The sequence below is a fragment of the Globicephala melas genome, chromosome 19, assembly GCF_963455315.2.
Source record: "Globicephala melas chromosome 19, mGloMel1.2, whole genome shotgun sequence".
NCBI lineage: Eukaryota > Metazoa > Chordata > Mammalia > Artiodactyla > Delphinidae > Globicephala > Globicephala melas.
In genome coordinates this window covers 13,842,281-13,866,474 of record NC_083332.1, presented here as the reverse complement: position 1 = coordinate 13,866,474, position 24,194 = coordinate 13,842,281, and the positions used below count along the sequence as shown (strand labels likewise).

The 24,194-nt window shown below is 52.6% G+C and overlaps 1 protein-coding gene across 9 annotated transcripts in view; it reads left to right on the top strand.

The window, feature by feature from the left end:
- The window catches only part of SIPA1L3 (signal induced proliferation associated 1 like 3), a 236,956-nt gene that overhangs the window by 166,357 nt on the left and 46,405 nt on the right, over positions 1-24,194 (top strand). For all 9 annotated transcript variants that reach the window (XM_030874393.2, XM_030874387.3, XM_030874389.3 and 6 more), the window contains 4 exons: positions 6,285-6,559; positions 13,864-14,115; positions 14,937-15,074; positions 23,545-23,672. In XM_030874393.2, the coding sequence (XP_030730253.1) occupies positions 6,285-6,559; positions 13,864-14,115; positions 14,937-15,074; positions 23,545-23,672 (793 nt within the window). The remainder of the gene's footprint in view (positions 1-6,284; positions 6,560-13,863; positions 14,116-14,936; positions 15,075-23,544; positions 23,673-24,194) is intronic.

Sequence of the window (24,194 nt, the reverse complement as noted above, 5' to 3'; positions counted from 1 at the left end):
TAAAAGGTTTCCAGACCATTAAAATATAGGACAGAAACAGGATGTTGCGGTGGGGAGTATACAAAAGCATAATAAAAGAAACGAAACAAACAGAAAATTGTATGACAGGAATAATTCCACATCAGTAATCACAATAAACGTGAGTGGATTAACATCTCCTGTTAAAAAACAAAGACTCACAGTCTGGATAAACATCTTAACCCTAAGCTCTCGGTAGCTCAGGCTCAGACTGTTGCCAAACCAAGGGTAGCAGATTGGTTTCAAGTCACATGACAACTTAGTTGGTAATGGCTGTTTGAAGCATTGGGCTAAGAAGTACTAAGGCCACATCTGAGCCCCGTGTGAAGGAATGCTGTGGTCAGTGATTGCCTCTCAGTGGGTTTAGCAGAATGGCATGTCATGCGTGGAATAGAGAAGGCAGTGTATCACGGGAGTTAACACAGGTTCTTGAATCAGAAGGCCTGGCTTCAACTCCCGGCACTGCCACTTACCAGCTGTGTAACCTCACCCTGTTGCTTAACCACTGGGTGACTCAGTTTCCCCATCTGAAAAATGGGAACAGTAATCATCCTATAGCACGTAAAAGTTTTAAGGATTGAATGAGTTATGTGGCCCAGGCAAGCTGGCCTGACTTGGGAGGCCGTGACCTCCAGAGGCCACTGTGACAGCTGGCTGTCCTCACCCTTCTAGGCCTTTGCACTTGCTCTTTGAGTTCAGTTGGATTGGTAAAGCCCTGCTCTCAGCTTCCCTGACTCCAAAATTCATGCCCCGCCTTAGACTACCACAGTAGCTTGTGTGTAGATTTCCCATTAGGATGGGAGGTTCGTGAACGAGGACCTCTAACTGTTTTGCTCACTTGCTTGTCTCATATGCACAGATCAGAGCTGGCACGTAGTAGGTGGTCAGTAAATGCTGATTAGTTGGTTCGTTGAATGAGATGACTGAACCCTGACTCTGTGCTAATGAGCCATTTACGTGCATGACCTCACAGTTCTTCACCCACCCTGTGGAATGTAGGCACTGTTTTTATCCCCACTTGACAGATGAGAAATGCAAGGTTCAGAGAGGTATAGATACTCACAGAAGGTCATACAGTAGGTGGCAGACAGGGATCTGAATCCAGATTTTTCTGACTCCAAAACCTGTTCGTGCCCAGACTTGAGGCTGATAACTAACTGCTTGCCCGGCATCTCCACTCGACCTTGAAACTTAACATGTCTAAGAGCAAGCTCCGGGCTTCCCTGGTGGCGCAGTGGTTGAGAGTCCGCCTGCCGATGCAGGGGACACGGGCTCGTGCCCCGGTCCGGGAAGGTCCCACATGCCGCGGAGCGGCTGGGCCCGTGAGCCATGGCCGCTGAGCCTGTGCGTCCGGAGCCTGTCCTCCGCAGCGGGAGAGGCCACAGCGGTGAGGGGCCCATGTACTGCAAAAAAAAAAAAAAAAAAAATCTGATTTAAGAGCAAGCTCCTAGTTTCCTGTCCCCATGCCTCCCAGGGTTCTCCTGTGTCAGCAGAGGACAAGCCTGTCACTTATTTGTGGGATCAGGGGCCTCAGCATCAGCCTCGCTCCTCTTTCTCTCACACCCACATCCAATCTGTCAGCTCCATCTCCAGTAGGCAGGCTCCACTACTTCTCCCCCTTCCATAGCCCCTCCTGGCCTATCCGGTAGCCTCCCCACTGGTCTCCTTTGCATCAACACTTGCTTCCCTGTGGTCTCTTCTCAGTAAGGTCGTCAGAGGGATCCGATCATGTCACTGCTCTGCTCAAACCCCTCAGCCCACTCTGGGTAAAAGCCCAATTCCTTACGGTGGCCCCTGAGGCCCTGCGTGGCCTCTCTGTCAGCCTCTCTGGTCTTGTCTCCCCTTGCTCTCTCTGCTCCAGGCACACAGACCTCTGCTGTTTCCCAAGTGCTCATCAGGCATCCAGCCTCAGGGCCTTTGCACTGACTGTGCCCTCCTGCTGGAACACTCTCCCTCATCCCCACATGGCTCCCTCCCCTTCTATATGCCTTTAGTCAGATGCCACCTGTCAGTGAGGCCTCATTATCCAAAATTGCAAACTCCCCTCCCCACCTCGGCCCTGAGCTTATTCCACCCACTTTCCCCACTTTAATTTTCTCGATAGCACCTACCACCACCTGACGTGTATTTTTACGTATTTGTTGTTTGCCGCTGTGTCCTCAGCACCTAGGCCAGCGTCTGGTGTGCAGTAGGCACTCAGTGACCGCGGACTGAATACTCGCATGCGTGCTACCCTGTAGTAACAGCAGAAGTGGCCATGCATGGGGGCCTGACTGTCTGGCTGCTTGCAGCCTTGCACAGCCTTGCATTTCTGATTCCCAAAAGCCCAGTGAGGGAGATACTGTTATCACCCCCGATTCACAGATGAGGAAGCTGAGGCCCAGAGAGGTAAAGGGACTTACCCAGGGCCCAGAGAAAGTGAAGGGCCTGGGTTCTTAAACATGAGAGGTCTTCCTCCCAAAATCCTGACGGCAGCTTGCGTTTCTTGAGCAGTGACCGTGCCAGGCACTGTGCCAGGCTACGTGCTTTACCCATATCCTCCTCTCTGTCCCACGCCCACCCCCGTGCCTACTGTTGGTGCAGTGCTTTTAGAGCACATTTCCACAGCCCCCCTCACAATCTCAATGCCCCAAAGCCCGCTGAGAAACCGGGCAGCCAGGAAGTGATGACATAAGCCATCTTCTGTGAAGCGACAGGGCCATCTTAAATGGCTCACAAGGTGAGTCTTTCTTTATGAAGTCCTCCAGGGTGAGGGGTCCACACCCTCCCCTGGCACAGCTGGGATTCAGACATCCTTTGTTTGTTAAGTCGACAGGTTTTATTATGTGCCGGGCCCTGGGCCGGGCAGTGCTGGGACTCAGCAGTGACCATGGTGGGCCCAGGCTCCCATCCGAGGCAGACACTGAACCGGAATCACAAGTGCCAAGAGGCTAAAAGGCAGAGTGTTGAGGATGCCAGGGGAGCCTATCATGGTGGGCAGTCTCAAACCCACAGATGGGATGCAGCCCCCAGACATATTTAATTAGTTACCAATGCTTAACATTCCGAGGATTGCGTCTGAACCTAGCTTTCTGGCTTCTCTTGAAAAACTGGGGGATCTGGCTATCCAGGGCCTATGTTTATACTGGTCAGGAGTCAGCTGAAGCAGGGTGTTGGGTGCCCCCTTGACACAGGGTGTGAGTGCACCATTTGACCATGGTTGTCACCAGCCTGCATCTCCCATTACCCACCAAGCACCCCAGCTTGTGAGCCTTGGCCGGGGTAGAGCGAGGCTTCCCTGAGGAAATGACTTAAACTGAAACTAGAGTAGTAAGTAGGAATCATCCTGGTGAAGAATGAGGGGGAAAATAAATAAAAGAGAAAAAAAAAAAAAAAGGCAGGGGAAGCAGCACAGGGGCTAAAAGATAGAGTTAAGGAGTCAGATCTGCTTTATGACCTTGGGCCACTGACATGCCTCAGATTCCCCAGCTGTCAAACAAGCAAATTATTGTATGTACGTCATAAGTGAGATGTTAGAGAAATCGGGCATTGAAAGGACTTAACCAATGCCTGGCACACAAAGATCGGTCCCCAAGAAAATTAGCTTTAAAGGGGGCAGGGTGGCCGCATGACACAGCAGAGGTTCCTCTGAACTCACTGTGTGTTTGGTCTCATACGGTGTTCCGTGTGCCGTGGAGCCTTTCTGGAAGCTTGTGAACATCGGGAATGGCTTTCTTCTTTGGGTGGGGCTGCCTTCGGATTGTAAACAAAAGCAAACGGCACAGAAGTTTCAGGACACTAAGCCGGAGCAGCCCGAGTTCCCCTCCTGGCTCTCTCCCGCATCCAGAATGACCCAAAGCAGCTATACTGGGTAGTTGCAGGCTGAGCTGCTAAAAGAAAGAGAGAGAGAGACTGAGAAATCCAGTGGCTGAAATAAGAGGGGAGTTTATTTTTTTTGTAGTTAGCGCTCAGGCTGCTCAAAGCTGGCAGAGACAGCTCAGGGACTCACGTCCCTTCCACCTGTGGCTCCTTCTTTCCCTTCGATATTGTACTTTTCAGCATGGTCAACGTGGAGTCACTCCATATCCACGTTCCTGTCTGCAGGGAGGGAGAAAGTGTGAGCGTGGAGGACAAGCAATTTTATTTTTAAACACACTGTTCCATCACTGCCCAAAACCAAGACATGTCCACACCCAGCTGCAAGGGAAGCTGAGAAATGTGGTCCCTAACCAGGTGGCCATGCACCCATCAAAACTCTTGATTTGCGGTGGGCAGGGGCGTCTCATTACTCAAAGGAAGAAGGGGAGGATGGAGAGTAGAAGGCACTTAGCGGTCCTTCTGCACAGCAGTGCCTGAGCCGTCGGGGCCTCTGCGGGGGGCTGGCTCTCAGAACAGCCCGGGACTCCCAGGGCTGGTGCTGCCTAATCGGGCACAGGCACAGACACACAGGACTCTCCTGTGAATCCCCCACAGCCAGATTCTTCGGACACAAGGGTGACGGCTTCAAAGGGAAGAAGAAGTTTGACTCCCAAAGCAGAAGTAGTGGTCTAGGCTGGAGCCACCCACAGCTTTCTCCTTTGAGGCACTGAACAGTAGACTTTCCTTTCCAACCAACTTTTTAAAACTTATTAATCGTGGAAATTTTCAAACATACAGAAAAGTAAAGAGACTCACACGGTGAATTTGTAGCTCCATCACCAGTTTCCATAGTTATCAGCCCGTGGCCCGTCTTGATTTTCCCTTCCCTCCCTTCTCTTCCCCTGATTATTTTGAAACAAATCCTAGACATCCTATCATTTCATCGGTAAACATCTCAACATTTATCTCTAAAACATACGGCCTCTGTAAAAATAACTATTTTGTCATTATCATACATAAAAAATGAACAGTAACTCCTTATTTTTTGGTCATGTAAACAAGTTGGGTTATGAAATCAATTACTGGGTCTCAACCAACAATTCTCAAAGATAGCGTAGAAAAGATTGCAACGTATCCAAGCGGATCCCAGTGGGGAAGGGCTTGGCTTCGTGGAGCTTTGTTCCAGTGTTACACGTTTCCTCACTTCCCAAATTCTCACTGTCCAGACCAGGAACAAATGTGTTTACATTTTCAGGCAAGTCTTTTGCCATCCAAACTCATTGCTCGCTACCCACACTCGGGAAGGTCACTGTGCACTGCAAGGAATACTTTCGTGTATACGGATACGTGCGTAAATGTGTGAATGCATAGCGTGGCTTGTGACATAAAATTCTTTCTTCCGGTGCTGCTCTGATAGGTACACCAGGTAGCCTTCTAGCCAGGGAATGACTTCTCACAGGAAGCGTGAACCATTACACGAACGCTTTCCTTAATGCAGTTTTAGGATAGGGCAGACAAATCCTGATGTAACTTGTTTAACAGCTACGGCTTGTTAAGTTAATCTTTTTGTCCCAGGAAGAGGAGGGGATCCCTCAGGACCTGCTGAAGAACCAGGGGTTCTGTCCAGTGGCTTCTCATATCTATGGTAATCATGACGAAAGTCTCATACAAATGAAGCAGGGAGTAAATTGGAGGCATGGCCCTGTGTGGTCTGGTCGGCTCCAGGATGGGGGACGGTCTGGGAAGGAGATTGGGAAGGGGTTTGTACCTCTAAGAATGATGTCATGAAGTAAAAAATATGGCCCGAGCCCCCAACCTAGAAACGGTCGCAGGATCTCTGGTCTGTCGCCTCTCTGGTTTTTACTCTGGTCACAGTCACCGTATTGGTCAGGATGCATTATTAGTGGCTTCAGATAACAAACGTTTATGTCACTCCCACCACGTATCCATCTTAGGTTCAGCTGGTGCCTGTGCTCCACGTTATTCTAACTTCGGGACCCTAGCTGACCAAACAGCCACTCTCCGGAATAATCCTAGAGGCTGTGGCTGAGGGGAAAGGCCTGCAAAGGGTCTTGAATTGGCAGTGAAATGCCCCAGCCCAGACAGTATGCCATTTCCTTTCCACACTTCATTGGCCAGAACAAGTCCCAGAGACCACCAACGGTGGGGTGGGGGGTGGGGGGAGGGCATTTGGAGATCACAGCTCATGACCGCCACCTCTGTGTGAGGTATCCACGTTTCTCCACAAGTCAGGAACCCCGGTCTGGGACTAGGTGGGTGTTTGCGCTCCCGTACCCCGACATCACCTGGGAGGGTAGACGGGGGTCAGCAGGGTCTTTGGCCTCAAAGGGCAGAATCTGACCAGGAATCTCCCACAAGAGCTGACCCCGAGCAGCTTGTGAGGCTAGACCCCCACGTGTTGCCTGCAGGTGATGACCAATGGCTGGGAGACGGTGGACATGACCCTGCGGCGGAACGGGCTCGGGCAGCTGGGCTTCCACGTGAAGTACGACGGGACCGTGGCCGAGGTGGAGGACTACGGGTTTGCCTGGCAGGCCGGCCTCCGGCAGGGCAGCCGCCTGGTGGAGATCTGCAAGGTGGCCGTGGTCACGCTGACCCACGACCAGATGATCGATCTGCTGCGCACCTCCGTCACCGTCAAGGTGGTCATCATCCCGCCTTTCGACGACGGCACGCCCCGGAGGTAAGTCTGTCCACCCTGAAAGGTCGGCAGCTCCCCAGGTGCTGGCACTTGAAGCCCTCCCTCGGTAGGAAAAGTGATAGTGGTGACGGGGTCAGAGCTAATATCTGTGGAACCCCTCCTGCAAGCCAGTCGCGGTCGAAGCTCTCCACGTGCGTGCTGTCCCATCCAGCCTCCACAACAGCCCTGTGAGGCGGGCAACCTCCTTAGTCACACACAGCGTCAAGAGTCCTTGACTGAGGGCACGTGGCACGTCACTCACTTGTTCAGCACATGTGTTGAGCCCCTACTGTGTGCACACTCCATTTGAAGTGCTCAGGATACAGCGATGAACAAAATAAAGTTCCCTTGGAGTTTGTGTCCTGAGGGAAGGACAGGCAATCATCAAATAGATGTATAATACAGGACCTGGCAGTGATGAGGTCTGAGAAGAGAAAGTGGGGTCGTTGAAGGGTTTGCAGCGTGGCAGGAGAGTGGCTTACGGGGTAGTCAGGGAAGGCTCCCGGGTGGAGGCCACCATGTAGTTTTCCAGGCTAGCGGGTCCGAGACAGGAACAAGCCAGGACAGGGTCTCCAAAGTGTCAGTGTGTGTGGTGTATTCCTGCAGCACAGGGAGGCCGGTGTGGCTGGAGCACAGAGAGCAAGGCTGCGAGATGGGAGAGACGGACAGACTGGGGGGCCCTTTCTGGACATGGTGATGAGCTTGGGTTTTGTTCACTAGGAAGCCAGTGCAGTGTTGTTTCTTTTCGTTTTGTTTTCTTTTGTTTTAATGGAACATTTCAAACATATGAAAAGTATGCTGAGCCCCTTTTTTCAACATTTAGCAACATGTGGCCAGTTCTTGTTTTGTTTTTTGTTTGCTTTTTAAATATTTATTTATTTGGTTGCTCTGGGTGTTAGGTGCAGCAGGCGGGCTCCTTAGTTGCGGCTCATCGGCTCCTTAGTTGCAGCACACAGGCTCTTTAGTTGTGGTTTGCCGGCTCCTCAGTTGTGGCATGCAAACTCTTAGTTACAGCATGCATGTGGGATCTAGTTCCCTGACCGGGGATTGAACCTGGGCCCCCTGCATTGGGAGCATGGAGTTGTATCCACTGTGCCACCGGGGAAGTCCCAGTTTTTGTTTTTTTTTTAATTCCATACCTCCCCACCTTGGATTATTTGAAGCAATCCCAACTCCTTGGAATGTATCTCTACCCAGTCAGGACCTTTAAAAAATTATTATTACACTTAAAAAATGTAGCAGAAAGTCAGCATCAAGTGCCCAGTCTATCTTTCACTTCTTTTGTATCAGAGAGAGATTTTTTTAAAAACAGTTGTTTTGTTACTCAGGCTCCTCCTGTGGCATTTGGTTGATGTGCCTCTTCAGGCTTTTCTAATCTGTAAGTTTCCCCTCCCTCTTACTTTTTTCTTACAGCTTACTTTGGGAGGAAACCAGGTCACTTGTCCTTTAGAGTTTCCCACGTCCTGGCTTTAGCTGCTTGGACACCACCCCTCTGGTGTCCTTTAACCTGTTTTTCTAGCATGTATATTTCCTATAAACTGAAGTTCAGCATAGAAGCTCGATCAGATTCTGGTTGAATTTCTTTTGGTAACGGCACTTCCCAGGTGTGCATACATTAGGAGGCATCAAATGTCTGGTTGTCCCTGTGTGAGTGATACCAAGGGCGCTCAGAGGGTTCAGATGGTGGCAACCTGACCCTTGACCATACGTTTCCCTTCAGCTCTCAGCAGCCATTCGTGATCATTGCCTGGATCCCCCATGTCATTACAGGTCACATTGAAGTGATGTCCTCATTTCTGTCATTCCTGTGTTATTTATTGGCTGGAATTCTTCCCTTTTTTTTTTTTTTTAATTTTTATTTTATTTTTTGGCCGTCCCGTGATATGCGGGATCTTAGTTCCCCGACCAGGGATCGAACCTGTGCCCCCTGCGTTGGAAGCCCAGAGTCTTAACCACTGGACTGCCAGGGACGTCCCTGGAATTCTTCTAAAAACAACTATCCTTGGGCTTCCCTGGTGGCGCAGTGGTTGAGAGTCCGCCTGCCGATGCAGGGGACACGGGTTCGTGCCCCGGTCCAGGAGGATCCCACATGCCGCGGAGCGGCTGGGCCCGTGAGCCGTGGCCGCTGAGCCTGTGTGTCCGGAGCCTGTGCTCCGCAACGGGAGAGGCCACAACAGTGAGAGGCCCGCGTACCGCCAAAAAAAAAGAAGAACTATCCTTCAGCAACTATATGATTCTTCTGAGGTATAATTTGTACAGGGAAGGCAGGATAGGTGCAGTTCTTAGAATAATGAGTTGGTACCCTCACAACCTCCAGAGGGGTCTGGAGACAGTGATTCTCTCTAGAATCACTACATTCCAAGGGTCGGAAACACAGCTGCACAGAGGACAGTCAAGGCCTGCACCCTCACAGCCCTGCTGTATGGATCGGGGGAGACAAACAGTGAACAAGTAAACAAGTGAGATGGTTCATATAGCCAAAGGGGGAGGCAGCTGAGCGTAGTGGGAAGGCAGGCTCTGCAGGGAGCTTGCCTACGTTTGACTCCAAGCTCCTCCTCCTATTAACTGTGACCCTGGGCAAGTGGCCTCACCACTCTCTGCCTGTTTCCTCATTTGTAAAATAGGGACAAGAATAGATCTTTCCCTAGAGGTGGTTGTGAGCTCGGGGGAGGTAAGGCCTATAGAGCACACGGAACAGGACTTGGCCTGTAGGAGGCACTCTGAAGACACCAGCTGTGAGATCCTGTGTGTGAGGAGCATAAAGGGTGTGACGCGACATCGGGTAAGGGCTGGGGAAGGCCTGGAGACGCGAAGGAGCCAGGGGAGGGGCCTTGCGGGCGGGGAGTGGCCATCACAAAGGTGAGGACAGAGGCCCTTGGCTTGTTGATGGACGAGAAAGAGGGTCATGTGACTGGAGCTGAGTGAGCCACGAGAGGCACGAGATGAGGTGACACTGAGTGCTTATATACATGACCTCGCAGGGCTGGTATGATCCCCGCTTTACCAGTGAGAAGGCTGGCGCCCAGAGTGGCCCAGTGTCTTGTGCAGAGTTGTACGGCTACTGAGTGGTGAGCAAAACTCAGTCCAGCTTCTGTGTCCAGATCCTCAGCTGCCTCTGAAAGCGATTGCGAGCTGTGGGCGTGTGCGTTCCGGCTGCACCAGCCCCATCTTCTTGAGTCTTTTTGCTCTGACCTTGGTGGGGGCTGGTTCTGGGCAGGCTTAAACCCTGCTGCAGCCAAGGGCTTAGCCACCCACACCCCAGCCCACCAGCCTCGGGGCTCCGGTCAGGCCCCAGGCGTCCCCTCTTCCCAGCCCTCTTCCGGGGCCTCCTTCACCCCTGCACAGAGCCAAGGCCTGGCCACACCTGCTCTGAGCTCTGCAGGGACAAGTCAAGCTGAGGTAACCCCACAGGCAAGCACACACACACACGCACCACACACACATCACACGCACATCTCTCTCTCTCTCTCTCTCACACACACACACACACACACACACACACACACACACACACACACGAAATACCCTACCTTCAAAACTTGGGAGCGCCAGAGGCTACAAAGGCGTCCTTGGACCAACAGGCAGGGACCAGCTGAGGCAAAAGGAAATGTCTCCCTGCAGGCTCCCTTCTCCAGCTCTGGGGAGATGGGGCCAGGAGGGTGGCTCCGCTCCCTGCCCTATTTAGGAGAAAAACTATCATCCGGCTCCCTTTACAAGGCGGCCTCCGAAACAGGATCTCCTGTTTACAGGGGCGGGTGTGGGTTGGGACTTGCGTGGTTTTTGTTGTTCTTCAAGTGCAGAGGCGTCTGGCTGGCCTCATTTGCAGAGCTGATAACCCCAGCGCTGGGGTCCCTCCAGCCTCTTGCTGCAACCCTGGCCTCCTGGCTCAAATGTCACGATAAGCTCTGAGGGGAAACACACCAGGATGAGCAGAGGGTTCTCCCTGCCTCCAGCCAGCCTCCGTATGGCGTGTGTCTGGACCCCATGTTCCTCAGACACCGAGCAGAATACAGGGGATCATCCTCACACCCCCCAGGCCGCAAGGCTGGGGTTCTCAAGTGAGCCCTGCACCGCCAGGCTGGGCAATTGCCAGGCGGGGCCAGGTCGCCAGGAGGACATTCCAGAGCCCCCAGTGAGGTGTGTCGTCGTGACCTTGGGTACTTGCACAGGCTCAGAAGGGATGTTCTCCTCTTGCCGTCTCTCGCTGCCTGACGGGGAAGGCGATCTGGGATGCTTTTGTCCTCTTCAGTTGGACTTAGATGTCTGAAGGGCGAGGGGGTAGAAACTCCTCCCTGAGAAGGGAAATTGAAACCCCACAAGTCAGTGAGTAGTAGAGATAAGAAAGGAGTCCCCATGGCCCCCAGAAACTAGGCTGTCAGGAATCAAGGACAAGGAGGCAGAGTGGATCCCAGGTCATCCACGTGATGGAACAGTCATGGGTTGTTTATAAAGAAAATGCAGTGAGGCTCTTTGTGCCGAGAGTTCAGAAATGCCGAACTCTCTGGTGAGAAATGTCGTTAATTGGGAAGAATAAAAAAAAACAAGATGGGATCTGGAGTTAAGTGTAATATTCTTTTTATTTCTATTTTAAATCATCTTTACGTATGTGCACAGGCTATTTCTGTCAGAATATGTAAAAACCTGGCAGCTGTGGGTGCGACTGGGGGGCGGAGACGGGGACAGGGATGCCCTTTTATACCACTTTAATTTCTAAGAACAGTTCAAAAACAAAATAAGTGAAATGGGCTTCGTAAACTTTTCCTCATGTCAGCATCATCCGTGGCAGCTTGGTAAAACGCAGCTTCCTGGACCCCACCTCCAAGAGGACTCTGCTTCAGAGGAGCCGAGGTGGGGCCCAGGAATCTGTGTTCCTTGACTGAGCGCTCAGGGGTAATTTAGATGCTGACGGATCTCAGATCACTGGGAAGGAATTTGTTCCAGAGCCCCCAGGTGGGTGTGGTTGGACTTCAGAAGGCAGAAGGGAGACTTTCACTTCTGAGCGTGTGGGAATGGCAGGTAGACAGTCCACAGAATCGGCTGGGGAAGGCGACAACAGCAAGAGCTCCTGTTTGTGAAGCACTTGGCACGCGCCAGACTTTCTGCTAATGCTCGCAGCCATCTTACAGGTTAGGAAACTGAAGCTCTGAGAAGGAAAATCCCTCACCCAAGGCCACACAGGCCATAAGTGGCAGAGCTGGGATCCGAACCAGCCGTCTGGCCTCAGAGCCCTGGCTCTCCATCACTCTGTGCTGCCTTCAAGATGACTGTTTCCCTCTTTGACGTCATGCCCAGGGACTCTTGACCAAAGATGAAGCTGTCAGTAACTGGGGCAGAAGGGACCCAAAAAATCTACTCACTGGTTCCCAAACCACTGTTCAGTGGGCCAGTGTATATGGTGGTTAAAGCTGTGGGCTTTCAAGTCAGCTTACTATCCAGTTTCCGGGAATTCCCTTGCAGTCCAGTGGTTAGGACTCCGCACTTTCACTGCCAAGGGTGTGGGTTCGATCCCTGGTTGGGGAACTAAGATGCCACAAGCCATGTGGCATGGCCAAAAAAAGAAAAAAGAATAGATACATACATACATACATGGGTACATAGATAAGTACATGGATACATAGATAAATCCAGTTTCCACCTCTTACTGGCTGTGTGACCTTGGATAGATTACTTAACTTCTCTGTGCCTCGATTTACTTCTCTCTTCAGTGTATCTACTGATTAGAATTCTGGTTACCAGCAACAGAGGTGAAGCAAAAGAGAGACTTTACTAGCTAATGCACCTGATAAGACTAAGAGATAGGGCAAGATTTAAGTGTGGCTTTATGCAGGGACATCTTCATCAGGAATCTTTATCACCTGTCTCCTTTTGTGCGTTGCTGTCATTCTCAAGCCATCTCCCACTTCACGGGGACAAAGATGACCTCTCCCTCCTCACAGCTCCAGCTTAGGTCTCCCCAGCTCAGCAGCCCAGGGAAATAGATCTTTCCTCCGGTAGTTCCAGAGCTGATGCTCACCGTCTCTGATTGACTCAGCTCGGGGCACATGACAATCCTGTGCCTGTCATTGTGTCCAGAGAGAGAAGAGTTTCTGACCAGCAGGCCTGGGTCATGTGCTCGTACCTGGAGCCAAGAAGTGGGGTCAGCTCCACCTAGAGCACACAGACCTGTTCTCAGGAGAAGGGGTGTAGAAGCTGAGCAGGCAGGAGTAGCAGGTGTGCACTGCCTGGGGCCACGATGGTACCCCCTCCGCCTCTGCTCAGGCCTGGCGTATCTGTGGGTTCTGGTAGACATTTGTATGTTGTCATTCCTCACCTGGTACCTTGTGCTAATCCAGAGCGTCTGCTGGAAGGAGCTACTGAACGTCAGCTCAGCTCCGACTCTAGTGCTACTGAGCGGCACTGTGTGTCTGACCCCGGTGCCAGAACACATCCTCAGGTCACCTTTTGATGACTCCTTAGCAGACAAGACCTGGGCCCATAGGCGCCCAGCCACCAAGTCCGCCAGATCTTTTGCTGGATGCCCTGAAAGTTCCCCAGGCTCCAGGGGACTCAGGAGAACCACAGAGGATCGGCTCAGTGTGGGCAGGAGAACTTCCAGGCCAAGGGCTCCTCTGAGCTCAGCTCCCACAGCTGCTGGGAGGTGGATTTTGTGAGCACGGCCCCCTCCTCGGGCTCAGAGCCCCCTTCCGTGCTGCACTGCAGCAGTGGTGGAGATGCCAGCCCAGCCTGTGGATCTCCGCAGCTAGAGCCAGGAACGCTGTGGTGCGTGTGTGCCGGCCTGGTCTGGGGGAATTCACGGGCCGTTCTGCATCTATTTCAAGGTTCTGGATTCCGGGGCTTTTTTTTTTTTTTTTTTAACCACCCTGCAAAGTAGGTCACCTGCTCCTCTTCCAGCTGCCTTTGAGCTTCTTCGGAACAAGGCAGATACTGTCCTCTGATTCCGAGGGCATCCGCCTTCCTGGCCCCGAGAACCACCAAGGGGGGCCGAGCCAGCCCATGGAGGACTCTGGCCGACCCAAGGCCTGGGTCTGGGAGAAGGGAGAGGAAGGGAGACGAGAGAGGAAGAGGAGGGGAGAGGAGATGAGGTAGAGAGCGCCAAGCGTTGGAGCCACATTGTTGGGCCCTGTCCCGGTTGAGGCCTCCACGCTGCTACATGTCAGACCAGTTTAAAGGGTACCTACTGGGCCTTTAAAATAGACCATGTCCGTTCAGATTGGGTGGGAAAGCCCAGCCCGTGCTGGTGCCATGCTCGGCAGGCGTGCGCGCTGGTGGGCCGGGGCCTGTCTGAGTAACGCAGTTTTTCTTCCCAGGGGGTGGCCAGAGACCTACGACATGAATACCTCGGAGCCCAAGACGGAGCTGGAGAGCCTGGTCGCGGGGGGCCGGCCCCCCTACCGCAGCAACGCTCCCTGGCAGTGGAGCGGGCCCGCGTCCCACAACTCTCTCCCAGCCTCCAAGTGGGCCACTCCCACCGCCCCCGGGCACGCCCAGTCCCTGAGCCGGCCCCCGAAGCAGACCCCCATGGTCCCCTTCCGGGAGTCCCAGCCCCTGCACAGCAAGAGGTAAGGACTCCCCCCGCACCCCACCCGGGGCACCAGCCCAGCCCGCACCTCCCTCCTGTCTGCAGCCGCCCTTTGCCCTTTTCTCTCTCCTTCCCCTGCTGTCCAGTCTCTTCCTCTCCTCAGTCTTCCTCCTTTTCTTCTTGTGCTTCTATGCCCCTCACTTCCTCCTTCCCTTAAGCTTGCCTTATGAGCCTCTTGTGTGAGGGCCCAGGGCTGGGGAGCTCAGGGTCTGAGGTTGGAAATCCACCCTAATGTATATGATTAAAACTATATATTTTTTTAAAAGGTCAAAGGACTGATAAGCACAAAATTTAGGACAGTGATTCCTTCTGGCAGGGAGGTGGGAAGGGGAGGAGCCCACCAGTGGGCAGGTATTGCCACCACCCTAGCTCTTGGGTTGGGTGGTAGCGTCAGGGAGTTTGTTTTATTATGATGGCATATACCTTAAAGATAAATGCTTTTGAATATATTATATATTAAAAGATAAAGAAAATTTTCCAAGTAATGAAGGAATCCACCTTGCAGAGGAGCGTCTTGGCCCAGGCGTGGGCGGGAACGGTCTTCGCAGCCCCATCAGAGCCCCGTCAGGCCACAGAAGCTGAGGGGCAGGCTCAGCTGCAGTGGGAAGGCAGGCAAGGGGTGCCCTGGCTTCCTGCTGCCCTTTGCTCAGCAGCCCTCTCTCTGTCCCCATGGGAGGATAGCAGGTGAATCAGATGGGGTGTGGTTGGGCCTAGGGAGAGGTGTGGCTGTCGCTCCTCGGAGGGCAGGGGTATCCTCCCCGCTCACCCCCACTGCCTTCCTCCCTCCTATCTCTGTTCCAGGCCCGTCAGCTTCCCAGAAACCCCTTACACAGCATCACCAGCAGGGGTCGACAAAGTCCCTCCCTACCGACAGCCTTCTGGGAGCTTCTCCACCCCCGGCTCGGCCACCTACGCAAGATACAAGCCATCCCCAGAAAGGTCAGAGTCTCTTCGCTCTTTTCAGTTAAGGAAGCTGGTGAAAGCCAGAATCCTTCTTCCTCAGGAAATGCACTTACCCCACAGGTTTATTTGCCATTTTATGGGGCTTCTGGACCCCTGAAGGTCATCAGAGGACCTCCAGGAGGGTGGGCTGTGTGTGTTAAGATGCAGGGCCAAGCCGGCCTGGGCAGGACTTGCTGTGCCTGTCCTTGCAGCAGCATTTCCATTGCCGTTTTCCTGACACCTGAATCACTTGTCTGAGCAACAGCAGGCGCCCTCCAGAACAAGCATTCATCTGACTCCAGCCTGTGCGCCCCAGGACCAGGCCACCAGCATTACCCAGTTTTCATGGCCTGTCGGGCTTCAGTCCTGTCCCCTTCTCCAGTCTGGCAGCCTGAGGGATCCTCCCAGCTCCTCCCTGGCTCCCCAGCGCCCTCGGGATACACCCAAGCTCTCTAGCTTGCTCTCCAGCAGCCTTCAGCCCTGGTGCCCTACAACCTTCCTCCTCCAGGGTCCCTGTCTGAGGGTCAGCCCCACCACTGCCCTGTCTTCAGGCCAGAGCCGTGCACCTCATCCTGGATGTGTCCCTTCCCCCCCTCCCCTCTACTGCGGTCCACCCCTTCCACCTCCTGAGCATCTCCGCCCCCTTCTCCTTTCCCCAGTGCCCCACCCTGGCCACCTCCCTGAGCCCCCAGCCTCTGTGCCACCTCCTCTGGTCCACCCCCCACTCGGTAACTGGGAGGTCTTTGCATATCTGGCCATGTCTGTCCCCTACTCCAAACCCTCCTTGTGTCCCGGAGCCCTCAGGACACAGCCTCCATGCCTCACTCTGGCCACTGGGACGCACCCGCCTCTCCAGCCTTGTGCAGTGCCCTGCACGTGAGCCGCCCTGGCCACTTCTGATTTCCTAGGCAGGCTGTGTGCATTTCAGAATCCTCCCCATGGAAATTCTTCATGAGCTTCACCCCCACCCACTCCACAGACCCCAGTGTGGGTGCTGCTTCTCCTCCTCCAGGAAGGCTTCCCTGCACCTCCCCCCACACTAGGTGACATGCTGCCCCTGTGCCCTTGGCTTCATGTGTATTTCCTGACCATGGCCTTGAGCGCTCTCCGTTCTGTTAGCCCAGTTAAGCGTGTGTGCACACACACGTGCATGCATACTCACGTGTGTGTGCACGAACAAGCCTGCTCTCCAAGATACGATACCTTTCCAGGTCGTTTTGTATAATATTATTACCATCACACAGCACAGGGTCTGGCACATGGTAGATCCTTGGTATATATTTGATGAAAATGGATCGAGTGAGTGAGTTGGTTTAAATAGTGAGCTTCCGAATCACCCGGAGGGAGGGCTTGTTAAAGTACAGATTACTGGTCTTACCCCTGAGTTTCCAGCTTGGTAGGACTGGGGTAGAGCATGCGATACCAAGGCTGCTGGTCCAGGGAACACACTTTGAGAGCCACCACACTAAACATCGTTTGATTCTAAGCCTCTGTTGTAAAACTGGGGGAAACATACTCAGTCTTTCATCTTCTAGTGGCCACCATTCAGCTTTCATCAGCAAAGGATCCCCAGAGCCTTCCATGTGCCAGGTGTCAGAAGAAATATTTGAGATACTCACTTACCCCAGGGGTTCCTGTTGTCAGTGCTGCTGTGGTGGAGAGAGGGTCTTAGAAGGGTTGTGCACTCTGATGAGAGCTCTAATAGACTCAGGCCTCAGAGGAGGGAGCTCAGCCCAGCGTCAGGTCTAGGCTGGCTGCCAGGAGGAAGTGGCATTTGAATAAGGCTTTGAGAAATTAATAGGAGTTTGCCACAGAGAAGAGGGAGAAGGTCATTCCAGACAGCAAAGGCTACAGATCTGAGTAAGCAGAATGGTGTGGAATGCAGGAGGAAAAAAAAGTTGAACTCAAAGAAACAGAGTAGAATGGTGGTTGCCTGGGGGTGGGGGAAATGGAGCGATATTGGTCAAAGGGCACAAACTTTGGGTTATGAGATGAATAAGTTCTGAGGATTTAACGTGTAGCATGGTGGCTGTAGTTAATAATTCTGTACTGTACACTTAAAATCTGCTAAAAGAGTAGATCTTAAGCATTCTCACCCAAAACAAGATAACTATGAGAGATAATTAACTCAATTGTGGTAATCATTTCACAATGTATACATAATTCATTACTCTGTACACTTTAAATATATTGCAGTTTTATTTGTCAGTTACACCTCAGTAAAGCTCCGGGCCGTGGGCGAGAGATGTTTCTAAGAGTGCTATTTACTCAAGGAGTTGAGAACATTGTTATTTCTGTGAAGGGGTATGCTGACCATTCTGTGTTATGTGTAGAGAAGTGTTTAGGAAGAAAAGAGAATACAATTGCTTACTTTGTGGTAAGTCCATTTTTAGTTTTAAAAAGAGCTGCCGAACTGTTTTCCAGAGTGGTTGTACCATTGTCCATTCCCACTGGCAAGGTATGAGTCATCCGGTTTCTCCACATCCTTGTCGCTCTCTGGTGTCATCACCGTTTTTCGTTGCAGCTATTCTCATAGGTGTGTGATGGTATCTCATTGTGGGGTTTTTTTGTCTGTTTTGTTTTTGGCTGCGACGGATCTTCATTGCTGAGTGTGGGCTTTCTGTAGTTGCAATGAGCGGGGGCTACTCTTCGTTGCGGTGTGCGGGCTGCTCATTGCATTGGCTTCTCTTGTTGCGGAGCACGGGCTCTAGGCGCACAGGCTTCAGTAGTTGTGGCACGCGGGCTCAGTAGTTGTGGCTCGCGGGCTCTAGAGCGCAGACTCAGTAGTTGTGGCGCATGGGCTTAGTTGCTTCGCAGCACGTGGCATCTTCCCGGACCCGGGCTCGAACCCGTGTCCCCTGCATTGGCAGGCAGATTCTTAACCACTGTGCCACCTGGGAAGCCCTCATTGTGGTTTTAATTTGCATTTCTCTAACGGCTAATGATGTTGAACATCTTTGTTTTTCAATGTTTATATATTCTAGATACAAGTCCTTTGTTAGCTTTGTGGTTTGCAAATATTTTCTCCCAGTCATTAGTTTGTCTTTTCATCTTCATAACAGGGTCTTTCACAAAAGTTTTTAATTTTGACGAGCTCCAAATTATCATTGTTTTCCTGTTATGGATCATATGCTTCTGGTGTTAAATCTTAGAGCTCTGCCTAGTCCTGAGTCCTGAAGATTTTTTTTTCCTAGAAGTTTTTCCTTTTTTTTTTTTTTTTTTTTTGCCATGCTGTGCAGCATGCAGGATCTTAGTTCCCCGACCAGGGATCAAACCCGTGCCCCCTGCAATGGAAGCATGGAATCCCAACCACTGGACCGCCAGGGAATTCCCTTCCTAGAAGTTTTAATTGTTTTCTATTTTACATTTAAGTTCATGATCCACTTTGAGTTTTTCAAAGCTAGTTTTTGCCTAAGGTGAAAGGTTTAGGTTGAGATTCCTTTTTTTGCCTGCCGATGTCCAGTACCATTTATGGAAAAGGCTCTCCCTCCTCCAGTGTATTGCTTTTGCTTCTTAAAGCAAAAATTCATTGGAAGGGGAAATTAATTGGGCACATTTGTGTGAGTCTATTTCTGTAATCTCTAGACTGTTCCACTGAGCTACCCGCATGATCTCAACGCGTGCTTCCAGCAATTCTGTGAGGTGGGCAGCGTGTCCCATTTTACAGAGGGAAAGGGAAAACTGAGGCTCAACAAGGTGAATCCACTTGGCCAAGGTTGGCCAAGATCACTTTTCCAGGAACCCAAGCCTATGTGATTCCAAGGGACCGACTCTGACCCAGAGCTGTCCTGCCTGCCCACGAGACTCTGAGCGCATCCTCCAAATCAGGGTGACATGCATGGTCCTTACTGGAGTCCCCACCCCACAGTGACACTTGATGGCTGTGATTTTGTGTTTCAGGCTTTCTGGCATTGGCAAGTGAAAAACTCTCACTTTTCCCTTGGATTCCAACTGTTCCCAGCCCACCCCTCTCTTCCCAGGGCACCAATGGAGCCTGACTCGGCTCTCTGTGGCCTAGGTCTCAGCAATTTTTATCTCTGTCAACAGCTAAGTTCCAAATTTTGCCAACCATTCCTAGCACACCTCAGCCCCTAAACCCCCAAAAGTGTGTCTCATGGCCAGTCACCAGCCGGCGATAAGAGGCCCGGGAACAAGTCAGGCTGCCCCAGTGGCCTTTGGCCCCAGCTCCTTTCCCCCTTTTCCTGCCGCACAGTTGACATCCTGGAGCCTGTGTGACCCAAGCCAGACATTCCAGCCCAGCCGCGGACATTCCCCCCTCAGGACTCCTGTGTCTCCTGCTGTCTTCTCCAGCGGGCCTGCAACTTGCCAAATTCATCAGGCTTTTTGGAGCTCGAAGGCCCTCATAGACAGAACCTGTCCTGTGGCCCATTTTAGATTTACTGAGACAGAAGGGCAAGATGGCCTGCACCTCATCAGCCATGTGAGAGTAGGCTTCACCTCTCTGCCCCTCAGTTTGCTCACATGTAAAACGTCTGCCCTTGGTGGTCCAATGGTTAGGGCTCTGCACTTCCACTGCAGGGGGCACAAGTTCCATTCCTGGTCAGGGAACTAGGATCCCTCATGCCACACAGCAAGGCCCAAAAAAAAGAAAAGAGAAATTAGCTGTTAAAAAAAAAAGTCTGCCTCTGAGCAGTGTTGAGGACAGTCTAGGAGGGAATCTCTCTCGAGCACTTAGGACTGAGCCCGGCACACAGTAAGCGCTCTGTGAGGGTTCTGACTGTTACTGCTGCACGCAGGGCTGTGCCGGCAGCTGCAGATGCGGTCCCCGTCCTCAGGAGTTTGCCACTCTCGTGTGCAACATGAGCAAACCTCCAAACTCAGTACAGAGCGCTAAGACAGAATTGTGTACCCAGCTCAGCACCCTGCGGGGCTGGCGTGGACCCCAGACATTTCCCCATGAGGCCACCTGGCTCGCTTTTTTTTTTTTTTCCTTTGTTTTTCTCTGCCACTTCCATAAAGAGCGGTATATCAGTTAGGCGGCATTTGACTTCAGACAAAATACCTAACTCAAGAAGGCATGAGCATCGGGGGGATTTATCATCATCATGTAATAAGTCCAGAGGTGGGGTGGGTCTAGGGCTGGTTAATCGTACAGGGTCGCCCTCAGGGACCTGGCTCCGTTCATGACCCCCAAGGGCTACTGTGGCCCCAGGCAAAACCGGTGCCCTGCAGAAAAAGGAGGAAGAGCTTCTCTCTGTTTCTAACAGTAAAGGAACTCGGTCACTTGCCTACCCCTGAACTAACCCCTGGCAAGGTCCCATTGGACCCCCATGACTGTCTTAAACCATCAGGATGTACACAAGTCGCGTGTCAGAGGGATGGCCGCCAGAGCAGAATCTGGACGCCACCAGCAGAGGCAAAGAAGGTGATGCTGACTGGGGTGACAGCTAGCGGTGGCTGCATCGTCCGTGCACCCTTTCCCCAGTCCTCCTGTAACGCACCCATCCACCGTTCCATCCAGGCCTGGAGCCCTGCCCTCAGGAGTTCAGTTCCGTCTTGGTACTTTCCTATATGGCGGAGTGGGAAGTTCAAAGCCCAGATCCTGGCAGCCCAAACCTGCTTCTGGGAAGTTTTGCCCAGAGCTATGCATGGTGAGATTCTGGAATGTTCCAGTTTCCAATCAGCTTGACCAGGATGTGGTAATGATAGAAATGGCCCCAAATAGGACATATTCAGCACCTAAAGAATGGTCAACATAGGTCATTCAGTTTGCACTGGGATAATAAGAAGGCTTTTTAGTGAGAGAATTACATAAATGGACAAAGTACAGGTTGTCTTGACTGGGGACAGTTAGCTGAGAGATGAAGCTGGTAACATATATCCAGCTAAAGACAGTCCATCAGGGGACTTCTCCGGCGGTCCAGTGGTTAGGATGCGGCGCTTTCACTGCCAGGGCCCAGGTTCAATCCCTGGTCGGGGAACTAAGATACCGTAAGCCACGCAGTGCAGCCAAAAAAAAAAAAAAAAGTTGGGATTGGGTTTGGCTGCTCCTCCTCGCCGACGTTCTGTCACCCTTGGCCTGTGGCCTACTGATCTTAAGGTGGCTGCTCAGCCTTAAGGAGATAATGAGGTAAAGGCACCCACCGCACACTTCCAGAGGTTGCCTGGGAGTCACGTGCAGTACTCTTATCTCATTGGCCAGGACTGCAAGGGAGCCTGGGAAATGTAGTTTGTTAGCCGATCACATTGCTGCCCCCAGTACAGTTGGGATTCCGTTATCAAGGTGGAAGCAGAGAGTAGACACTGTGGGAGCAGCCTGCAGCATCTACCACTTGGACCTTCCGCTTTCCTTTAGCTGATCCCAGCCACTGCCGTCTTCCTTTAGTACTCAGAATTCGATATGGACATTTTGAGACAATGGAATAAACACATCAACACTGCAGTTTCCAGCTGTGCTGGAGCCACATTTTACCAGGAGGTTGCCTGCCTCTGCTTTTTTATTGTTTTGACTCTTTTTTTCCCGGAGGCATTAGAGTTCAAGGTCTGGAGAAGCGGGGATACTGTGTATTTTCTTGGCAGGTGAGTCAAGATGAGATATCAGGAAGTCCAGGGCACCTCTGCAGCACCCCTCTGCTGCCCTGGAGGCGTTGAAGCCAGGGGTTTAGAGGTGGTCTCTACAGAGACAGCCCTGGCTGAGGGCTGGCAGGGTGACCCTGGAGAAGTCAGTTAACTCCTCTTTCGGATTTGGGGGGGTCCTGGTTTATCATCCTCTCAAGTTGCAAGTATAGGCACAGGAGCCAAATGGGGAATCACAGTATCAGCTTGATTAATGGAGGCTCAGCGACTCCTGCAAAGTCCAGGGCTTATGTCAATGGAATGTTTCTGGTGGCAAGTAGCCAAAACTTGGCTGACTCAGAATGCTGTAGGAATGTGTTATGTCACAGCAAGGAAGGTTCAGAGGCAGAGCAGGCTCCAGGGAGGGTTAATCCAGCCTCCCGACAACATCATCAAGGGCCCGGTGCCTACTCCCTTCCACGCTCAGCACTGGCCTTGTTCTCAGGCTGGTTGGGAGAGGGTGACAGCGGCTCTGAGCCCAGCAACACCTGGTGAAGAAGAGAGGCCATCTTTCCATGTCAGCTCCCTTCGGAGCAAGGAGACTTTTCCCCAAAGCTCCTCAGCAGACTTCCCCCTTTTCAGTCAGGTTATGCTGGGTAACAGATGCCTGAAAATTGCAGTGACCAAAGCCAGCGAAGGTTTATTTTGCACCCACACCGCAGGTCCAGCACTGGTTGGACCTCTCAGGACGCAGGCTGCCTCACAGCTCACTGGTGAGAACTAGTCACACAGTCCCAGCCAGCCGTCTCAAGGGGCAAGGAAGTGTGGTCCTGCCATATGCTTGCCAGGTGAAGAACCAGAAGTATTTCATGGGAGTCTTAATAACTCACATCCTCTCACATCTCATGTGCCTGTCCCTAACCAACCCCAGGCAGGGGGAAGGTTTCCGCCATGACTGGCTCTGATCTGAGGTGGAATGGACGTTGGGAGGCGCCCACAGGATTCACTCCGGGTTCATAGAGAATGTCTGTGGGATCTGAGGCCACAGAGAACCTTTTGCCAATCCCTCCGTTAAATCTCAGCCCTTGCCTGCGGGCGTGCAGGGCCAGCCTCCAAGAGAATCTCTGTCTAGGAGACAACTTTGTTATTTCATTCCTCCACGACCCTGTGAAGCAGAAAGTGTCATTTTTCAGACAGGAAAACGGCAGCTCAAACTGATGAGCGCTTGCCCAACCAAGGTCACGCAGCTAGTAAGGGATGGAGCTGGGGTTGAGCCCAGGCCTGCCTTGTTCTGAAGCCTGAGCCCACAGCTTCTCCTCTGCAGCTCTTTCCTCCACCAGAGAGACATACACAGTTCCGGCCTGTCAGCCTCAGGCTAAGCTCTGGACACACAGGACGACATTCAGTCCTGCAAGGAAGGACCTACTGCAGTTGCCTCTTGACAACTAGGGAAACTGAGGCTCAGGGCAAGGGAGTGACTGTACCTGGCTGGGCAAGAGGCCGAGGGGAGGTTTGATCACCAGGCCGCCAGGTTCCAGGCCTCCTATACCTACAAACGCAGCCTTATCCTGCCCTCCTCCACCAGAGATAGAGGGAGCCCAAGACAGGCCTGGGGGTGGGGCCTGCTGATGACAGCTCACCCCGTTTCGCAGCCAAGAAACGGGACCCCGGAGGAGCCTCTGGGTAGGGCTGTTGCCCAGGTGGCTTCTGCCCCCTCCTTCCTTGAGGACCCCACCTGGCCCACATGCCCTGCCACCACCAGCTCCCTGGCATGCTTCCCGTGCAGAACTCACTCCTGACCCTCAGTTAATAGCACGTTTCCAGGCTTCCTCACCTAGCCTCCCCTCTGCACGGGGCCTCCCGTGTATTTAAAACCCCACATCGAGGAAGTCTCACTGGTTTTGGCACACCAGCCCTTCACCCTGTGTTTGGTCCTCTTACTCCCCTGCAGGTACACAGCCGCCCCACACCCACTGCTGTCTTTTGATCCCCACTTCAGCCACGACGGGACGTCCAGCGGCGAGTCCTCCTCAGGTGGCCTGACCAGCCAGGAGAGCACCATGGAGCGCCAGAAGCCAGGTAAGGTCTCCGCAGGCCAGCTGTGCCCCTGGCCTCACCCTGCACAACCTCTTAGTCACAGCGTGACAGGTGACACCCCTCCTCCTGTCAGTGATGGATAAAACACAAAAGAACGCTGTAAGTGCCCCACGTAAGATTAGAGAGGTCGCCCGGGAGCGCGGCAGGGACCAGTGAGCCAGATCCATCTCCACCCGGGCAGGGCATCAGCGGACGGGGTCTGCCGACACTGTCGGCCAGGAGCCAGGGCACAGGTGTGTGTGCGGCTTGGAGGTGGGGACCACCGGGGGAAGTCGTTGAAAAGGGCTGGAAGTGGTGCTCTCAGGGGAGCCGAGCCGGCAGCGTTCTGAGGCTGCTCGTTACATAAAGGTTCCCGTGTTGCTTCTCGACTGCTGTGCTGAGAAACGAGCCCAGATCTGGAGCATCTAGCATGATAGCGTATCTCAAAGTGAACACGCCCGTGTTCCACACCCAGGGCAAGAGACAGACGTGGCCAGCCTCCTGGAGGGCCCCAGCCCCTCCCAA